This window comes from Montipora foliosa, unplaced genomic scaffold (assembly GCF_036669935.1).
Source record: "Montipora foliosa isolate CH-2021 unplaced genomic scaffold, ASM3666993v2 scaffold_415, whole genome shotgun sequence".
Taxonomy (NCBI): domain Eukaryota; kingdom Metazoa; phylum Cnidaria; class Anthozoa; order Scleractinia; family Acroporidae; genus Montipora; species Montipora foliosa.
Window position 1 is genome coordinate 40,001 of NW_027179718.1, and position 9,129 is coordinate 49,129.

General features: G+C 40.7%; 1 protein-coding gene across 1 annotated transcript in view; it reads right to left on the reverse strand.

Moving 5' to 3' along the window:
• The window catches only part of LOC137988362 (cartilage matrix protein-like), a 12,269-nt gene extending 5,894 nt beyond the window's left edge, over positions 1-6,375 (reverse strand). The window contains exons 1-4 of the mRNA XM_068834391.1: positions 6,158-6,375; positions 3,801-4,364; positions 1,848-2,256; positions 592-845 (exon numbers count right to left, since the gene is read on the reverse strand). Of these exons, the coding sequence (XP_068690492.1) occupies positions 592-845; positions 1,848-2,256; positions 3,801-4,364; positions 6,158-6,368 (1,438 nt within the window). The 5' untranslated portion in view covers positions 6,369-6,375. The remainder of the gene's footprint in view (positions 1-591; positions 846-1,847; positions 2,257-3,800; positions 4,365-6,157) is intronic.
• Positions 6,376-9,129: the final 2,754 nt, after the last annotated feature.

Here is a 9,129-nt window from a genome sequence, read left to right on the forward strand (position 1 = left end):
GGAGAAAGTGCTGCCTTTGCAACTAAACCGCAGATGGTTAGACGTCTTATCCGAGAAGTCTTCTCGGATAAGGACTATAAATCGTAGGCCCCGGCCGTCTCACAAATATCTTCCATGTTCACAAGTTCCCTGTAAGACGTTAAAGAACCCACACACTAATCGAGAAGAGTAGGGGATGAAGTTCCCGGTGTTGTAGCTGTCCTTTGTGAGTGTATGGGTGGGCGAGTATAGCAGTGTCCACATCAGCTGAATAGCTGCAAAAACCTCAACCTGCTCAAACAAACAAACAACAACAATTTTGCAGCATTTTGTTAGGCGTAAGCTGCAATAATTCACACTTGTTAACCGTCGTTAAACGTTGCGTACGTCTGAAAGAGAAACTACAATGGTGAAATTTTGCACGCGCAATCCATTGAGAAGCGATCATTTTCGTTCCCAAATTCCTTGCATTACCAAAGTACTTGAAATATTGTTCACACTTGTTAAAGCTGTTGGTAAGTGCTAGTAGTCATAAATTTCAAGTTTTGTTGCAACGTTTCGACAAATGGAAACAAAAATGACAAAAAAAAAAAAAACAAGATTCAAAGTTACCTCCACAAATTGATTGAACAACGTCTTGCGTGGTTGATGCCAAATTTGCAAATGACTGGACAGTAAAAATGTTGGAAGGATACTTAGCAATCAAACGGAGCCCGTCCATCGAAAGTTTCGGACCAACGCCCACCACTGACACAAGTGCTCCTTGCTGGTGAATCGCCTCAGCAGCAACATTAAGGGCTATTGCGTCTGGTTCCTGTGTTTGACGGCCATCTGTCATAACGATGACTGCTTTAGGGATACCAGATCTAGAAAAGAAATATTCAACACTAGCTCTTATCCTTTGATGCTACAGACCTGCCACATGCGTTTAACTTGCATATTTGCAAGTAAGCAATAATAAATTTAACTAATGACTCCAGGAGAGTGGTTTGCTTCGGTCTTTCAGGGACGTTGGTTTAAGTTCTCTTCACATGAGTATAAAGGAATGTACCGTAGTTTCTAAAATTAGTCAAATAAAGGAAACACTCAATTCATTCTTGGTGTTCGATCGGTTTGCTAAGCTTGATAAGGTCTGAAATCTGGTCCAGCTGGGCCAGCACTTCAATCAGAAGGCGCATGCACAACTAGTTCTAGTCCTCTGCCGTGCGTTTCAGTGAAAAACAGGTAAAAGCTCTCAGGAAACAAAAGGAAAAGGCGGATTTTTCAACGGATGGGAATTGTCCCATCATTTTGTCTTGTGAATTTCTATTTGAACAAAAAAGGGAACTGATATTTTGAAAAGTGTATCAAAGGATGGCCGTATGTCGTTATAATTTATTTGAGAAATAATTTGTTTTAAAATCCATGCCATAGATTTGGTGTTAGAATGTTCTCATACCGTTGCGTTAAATAATTGTGAAAAACAACTCGCCGAGTTTTCAGGCGTTTTCTGTTTTGCTCACGTAATTTACCAAATATGGTTGTGAGTCGAACCAGACAAAGGAATGTTAAATAGAACACACTTGCCAAAAAAGGATAACTGTAGAGTGAAAGGAACGGTTTGGCAGTTAAGAAAAACGTGGCTGTTGATCACGTGAGTAAAAATCAACAATTAGCTGGCTGTCGACACAATAAATTCTTTTGTTACGAGGTTGGCCAAGTTTCACTATCAAAAGAAATGTGACGACAATGTTTGCAAAGAACAAATATCGCTATAATAAGTAGCGAATGCCGCGACAAAATTAAAAACATGAAAAAGTAAATAAAACCCTTGACATGCAAAATTTTGACACCTTTGCTGTTTTGCATCAACATGGTTCAGTTCTCACCTGGCTTGTTTTAATACTTGTGCCGCCAAAGTAAGTGCCTTATCGATTCTTGTTCTTTGTTGAAGGTACGGCAAAGCGTCCACTACCTTTCTGAAACTATCGAGGTTTCCCTGCTGGCCAAATTGAATTTTCAGTTGCGCTTTTTCGCTGTAAATAATCACCGCTCCTCGACTTCCAGCTCCAACGTTCACAATTGTGGCCAGTATCTTAACGAACTCTTTCTGTTTGTCATACTGAGGGGCGTTAATACTTTGGGATGAATCCATGACGAAGATCACATCTAAAAGTTTGTTACACTTGGGCAATTCAGTGGTGATCGCTGTAGTGCTTGTTGGGGTAGTCGGCGAAGTTTGAGTTGTGGTTTTTGTTGTTGATGTCACTCTGCCTTCAGATAAGTCGTCAGGAGGCGCTGTATAAATTTAAAAAGAGACTGAGCAAGCCATATCGATATACCAGATTAATCGCTTGGGAATCCTACTACTTCTGTAGATTCAGTGAACTATAAAAGCGGCCGAAAATGTAATTTCTTTTAACTAAAAATTGACATCAACCTCCATGCAAGATGGTGAGGGCGGGAAGATACGTGTTTGCAAACATTCTTTTTGTTTGTCAAATATACCAGCAATTGACCTTTTGTGTTGGGTAGCCATTCAGTCTCTAGTGGGCAATTTGAGGAGCTTAAGCAAGGAGCAAGGGCGTAGCCATGGGGGGGTTCTGGGGTGCCCGTGACCCCCCCCCCCCCCTCCCTTTGTAAGCCGTTTTTTACTCAAACAACCTACAATATTCAGGTTGCGAAAAGCAAGTACCCTCTGTTTGACAGAGTGTGACCCCCCCTTTGAAAAATCCTGGCTACGCCCATGGCAAGGAGGACGATGACTGCAACGAGAACGTCATTTACAGCGGTTATCAGTCACACGCGCCGGTCAACGTTTTTTTTTTTTCTTTTTTTTTATCTTCCAAAACTAACTTTGGGTGGACGTCAAGTGTTTCCATGACAATTATAGTCCCGGGCCCGGTTGTTCAAAAGCCGATTAACGGTAATCCTTGATTAAAAATTAACCAAGGAGTTTATTTCTCTACTCCTAAATGCTGTTCAGCGCTGATACTCGGCAAAACTTTACATTAGAAGAAGTCAATCTCCAAAAACAGAAATAAGCAAAAGAAACTTTTACCAAAAAGTTGAAAACAGGAAACAAAAGTTTGCGCTAATCCTGGATTAAGTTAATCGGCTTTTGAACTACCGGGCCCCGCTTACAAGGCGGCAGTTGAATTCGTCATGGAGACATTTGATTGACGTCCATCCACATTCAGTTTCGAAAAATGAAAGAAAAGTCGTTGAAGGGCGCATGTAAATGGTGATCGCTGTAAGATACAACTTTGATTTGTTAAAAATTATTCGTTTCAGTGTGCACCAACTTACCAGGAATAAAATTGGTAAGAACTGTGTTGATGTTTAAAGAGAACATTGAAAATCACCCGTACGGTGCTAACGTCCTCCACATAACCTTAAAGTTGGCGTGAATTAAGAAACCAAATACTCAGAAGGCAACGAAAAGGCGAGTTGCAAACAAATCGGCGTCACGACAAGCAAATCCCATCGGTGACAAGGGAATGGGGAGTGGGGGCAGGATTTGTATCCGTAAGAAAATCCGGCACCCAAAAATCAGTGTGCCACACCGTCTCTGAGACGAGGGCGTACGTGGAAAGTCATGACGCTATTGTTATCTGGAACAAATCACTCTTTGTCATCAAACAAGTTTCAACTGAAATTAGAATTTTTATTGGGAGTTATTTTACTTTTGTTCTCTTGACAACATGCCAAATGACCAGCTTTTTTGGAATGCTTAGAGACTTGGGTTTTCACAGTGGGAAATCTTTGGACAGTTAAAAAAGGAGTACCAAATATTTTCATATTTTAGGTTGATTTCCAAGAGTCATGCATTGTTTACTTACCGGGACAGACAGTTTCCAAAAGCTTTGCGGATTTATCAAGCAGTTCTTGAAAAGAACTCATGTGGAATACATCCTCCTGACTCGTTACCAGTTCCTTTAACTCGCTTCTATTTACTCTTGGCCCTACGCCAACAGCAAGCACGCGAACTCCTTTGGAGTGAAGAGCAGACACAGCTTGTCTAAGAGGTTCAACATCTGGTTCTGGAGTTTGCACGCCATCAGTCATGACAACAGCGATGGACACAACACCGGTACGGGGATTTGCAAAAAGGTTTCGTGAAGCAAAGTGAAGGGCACGATCAATTCTCGTCAAACTGCGTCGGTGAGCTAAGGCATCTACAGCCGACTTGAAGAACTCAAATTTACTTTTTGTTACGAAGTCCACGCTTAGTTCCGGTTGGCCGCTATACATGATGACTCCGGCTCGGCTGTCTTGCGAGGAATTCAAGAAGCTTTGAGCTATTTCCTTCACAGCTGTCTTCTCACGCAGAAAATCCGCTTCCGTAATGCTCTCAGAAGAGTCCATCAAAAAGACAATATCGATTCCTTGGACACATAACGTCACTGGAAATTAATGAATTCAAGGAGAGTAGTGTAAAGGCCTCCCCCTTTCTACTTTTCAAAAAAACCCATTATATATCAAACTGAACTATGAAATTTTCAGTAGCTTTTGAATGTAATGAACTTAGGAAACATTCGCTATTTTTGCCAGGGATTGGGCTGGCAAGAATGGGGGGGGGGGGGGGGGTGGGGACCGAAAATTCAGGAGAGGCAGAGGGGGGTCACCAGGCAACTGCATACAAAGAGGGGATGCCACGTTTTCTTTTGAAACGCAGAGTATATCCCTGAAGATGAAGAAGATCTAATCTAGCGATACAGACTTACCACAAAGTGAGCAAATATGAGAATAGACCATATTTGTATTCTCAGTATTGGACTAGAACTAGCTTGCAACGGAGGCTAATGCGGGGGAATATATTAAAAAGTATTTGCATTTGAAAATATTTTCCCACATTAGCCTCCATTGCAAGCCAGTTCCAGTCCAATACTGAGAATACGAATATGGTCTATTATATAAATGTTGATGAAATTGCAGCCATTGGGAACTCGGAAGAAATCCGAGCCCCAGATCGGATTTGAACCCACGACCCTCCGCGATCTCGTCGGATGCTCTAACCACTAAGCTGCTGGATTGAGCAAGCGTGAAATGTGAGTCTTGATTCGAACTGTATTGCGCAGTTACGAAGCCAAATATCGACTGACAGCATAGCTCACAACTGCATCACACAGTCACCGTTAGGCACTAATTATAAGTTGCAGACTTACAAACACTTCATGATAACGGCAGTATTAGCTTTCATTTTGTATCTTTGTTCTCACTTACAGATTTTTAGATTGATTAGGAAACAAGTATTGGTTGAATGAGTATGACTGTTTTTTTGTTTTGTTTTAGTTTGATTGTTTGTCTCTTTTCTTTTGGCGTGGGCGGGGGGGGGGGGGGGGTTTATATATTTTAATAAGTAGTTTAGAGGACTCACGACTTTTTTCATTATCCGAGTAAGGGGTCAAAAAGTTTCGTTTACTTTCTGACTGATCTTACCAGCCCACCCCCTGGCATAAATAATGAATGGTCCCTTATTCAAATAATGACAATCCATTGAGTGCTGGAGCTCTTGGATGCTTCAATTTAGTAAGTAAATGCAATAAACTGTAATACAACCAAGTGATGCGTTTTCTAGGCAACTAACTCACTAAAGCAACACTGGCATTACCCTTCGTAAGGGAGTCAAACCGGGATTCATCTGGGTAAGTCGACGGAAAAAAAAACCTACGACAGTAACCCGCGCGGCTTACCTGATAACCGCGATCCTAGAAAAGAAGTGATACGGTTTTGAAAGCAAGAAAGATGTCAAGTTAGAAACCCTGGACATTAGCCAGCGATACTCAGGCACCCGTGACATTAGAGTACGACAGCGACATCGACTAGCTAAAACGTCACCGCAAAACATAACTTTGCATTATCGTAAGTTTTTCGCGATTATTCCATTTCCTTCATGTTGAACAATGTGGGCGAAGTATCCCAAAAATCTATTGTTACGAGCGGTGTCAGAGTAAAAATAGAGAATGAAATATTTGTATCTTGTCATTATAATTTCACGTTGTTGTCACGCAGAGTACCGCAAAAAAATGTGCTAAAATGCAAGCCGCTCGTGAAGCATAATCATTTTTCCTCTTTTAACCAATCATATTATTGTTTTAGGGTAATGTAGTCGCCGTAGTCGTTGTCATTTCTTTACCGAGGAAATGCTAACGCGAAAATAAGGAATTATCCGAGTGTAAAATCATATGTTTGGTACCATTAGTGAGTCTGCACAGTCGTCGACATCCATCAAAGCAACATCTGTATCTGTTCCCCACATCGCAATCCGAATGGCATGAACACTCGTCTTGAACTGAACCTGGGCACTGTCGATACGGTGAGTATGGTGGGCACACATTGCCAGAAGTAACTATAATTTTTAACAGAACAAACAATATCATACGCAATACAATACCAACTTTGTCCATGTTTGACGAGAGTGGTGAGATGATATTTGATCCTTCTTTTGTAACTTTGACATATCGCAAACGAAAGAGAGAAACTGGCATTGAATACCTGACCGACCTACAATCTCGGTCATAAATAGTTGTAACACTTCGCTTGAACAGCAAGTGAAGCGCATCAAGGCTGTTAATAACGTACCCCTCCTCCTCCCTCCAATCAATGTTGCATTTACCGGTTGGTTTTTGCTCTCCAACCCATAAACATCAACATTGAAGGGGGAGAGGGGGCAAATTGCCGTCTGTGTTACAACATTTGTGACCGAGACTGTATTTATTAGGAATAATTGTTTTCAGCGCCGTAAGTGATGTGACGATTGCTGAAGTTATCGTGGTAGGCTTGTGAGCAATGTTAGTTGCCGCTAAATAGAATTTTGGCGATAGTATTAACGGTTTTGTAGTAAACTATAAAGTATGTAGACTCGTTTGGTGATATACAGATTTTCCGTGTTTTCTGCTGTGTTTTTGTATTTGTTTGCACAAGCAATTAAAGAAAATCGACACTAGTGATATTTTGAGAGACTGATGTGTTCATCAGAAAAGAATCACCACAAAGTGAAAGTAGGCCATTAGCTGTAAAGGAAGGTTTGAAAAGGTTCCAAAGGCAAGTTGTATATCCTGATAACTACTGATAAATAAGGCTACCAGTTAAAATAATAAAGGAAGACTGCGTTAGTCGGCGCAGTTGGTGCGGTAGGCGAAAGGGCTGTGCCACTTGGAACATTGAATTCCCGTCAAGCGCGAGTCGCGTATTTTATAACCGATTAGTCCAAATCTAATTGAAAAAAAGAAGAGAAAAATACCGCATTTTGCATTTGAAAGGGCCACCGAATTGAGGTACAACGTTTCTTTTAAGTCTTCTTACATATATGTATAGCTCATTTTGCAACCCGGCAAGTACAACCTTCGCAGGGTAGGTACAACAGCGGCGGAAGTCGTATTTCTAAATTACTTCAGATGAACAGCAAATATCGTCTTATGGCATGGTTCGGTGTTACTATTGGAAGGCCATTAGGTTCAACTGCGAGCACCCAAGGCCATTTACATATGCGGGTTTTCAGTTTAAAGGAGATACGCCTATGACACTCCTCCTATCTTCTGTACCGCTGAGGGGGAGCTTTCCTTTGTCTGGATGAAAGAGACTGGAATGATGCAAGTTCGTTTGAGTGTTGTTTTCCTGAACTAGTCTATCCCCAGTCCTAAACTCTGTTCCTATTTTGGTTACACGGGATTTTGGTGTACCGTTGACGGATCACCATCATTTTCATCTTAATTTTGGCTTTGTGTTTTGAAAAAACTAGGAAGTTTAATCGTTCTAAACTAGTAGTAATCACTATGTGTAAGCACAATTAGTAGAAATCACGACAGCGCATTTCTTAGGCTTATTTGCAACGGTACACCATGGTGATCCGTTCATTGCTAAATAATTTCAGTAGACTGTAATTAATTTACTGACAACGGATCACCATGGTGTACCGTTGAGATTTTGAAGAAAAAAAAGGCCAATGGCTTGAACATCTCGCTATTGTTAAGTTGTGTTCTAGTGCTTATTTTCTAGTAAACAATTAGGCAAAGAAGACCGATTTAAAGGGAGCGTGAATAATTTTGGAAGAAACGGTGACGGTGTACCGTGATCACAATGGTGATGTTCATTGTTTGCACAAAAGCAATTTTCTACAAATCAATGGGTGGAGTCCTTCATCTAAGGGAATATACCAGTAAATATAAGTTTTTCTTTGCAGAGCTATAATTCAATACCTATTAAAAGGCAAAACAACAAGACAATTGATTGTTAAGTAAAAAATAGAAGACAAATCGTTGAAAATAGTACTTGCAACCTTACGATGAAACCAACAACCTTTTTTCTACCTACTCCACCTGTGTAAGAATTTGTTTACACACCAAAAGGAGAACATTTACTGTTGTACGCTATGGAGCTGAAAACGAGTTAAGGTAATAAATAATACTTGGTACCACCACCCCTCGTTTGGGTCATTATGCACAGTGTCTATTCTTTTACAGGTAAAAGTCCTGTCTCTTTTTCGCAGGAACCTGAGACCGCAAATGAGGTGCCTTCTCAGTGTGTTACTTACAGTAGCTTGAACTTACGCCCTCTTTTTGACGAATTTTTTAAACACGCGGGAGTGTTCCTATTTCTTTTGGAAATTCTTTCAATCGTTGCTGTTGAAATATCACAAAATTCAGCAACTTTACTATCGAAAAGTCCTTCAATTTAACGTGGCTTCAGTAAAAAGCTCTTGGCCGTGTGACGTTTAATATCGAAACAGGGTTCAATTAAAGGCCATTACGCTTGTGCAGCTTTTCGCTCGTAAATCTACAAGATATCTTTCCTTTTAGCAACAAGTCAACTCTTTGTATCAATTTTATAAGTAGCTAAACATGCTTCGACATATTTTCATAACGAAAGTCCTATGAAAGCGAACGTTACAGAATACATTGTTTATGGCGCTTTTTGTTATCTGAATTGCGTCATTCAACACCCAGACAATCTCGGTCATAAATAGTTGTAACACTTCGCTTGAACAGCAAGTGAAGCGCATCAAGGCTGTTAATAACGTACCCCTCCTCCTCCCTCCAATCAATGTTGCATTTACCGGTTGGTTTTTGCTCTCCAACCCATAAACATCAACATTGAAGGGGGAGAGGGGGCAAATTGCCGTCTGTGTTACAACATTTGTGACCGAGACTGTATTTATTAGGAATAATT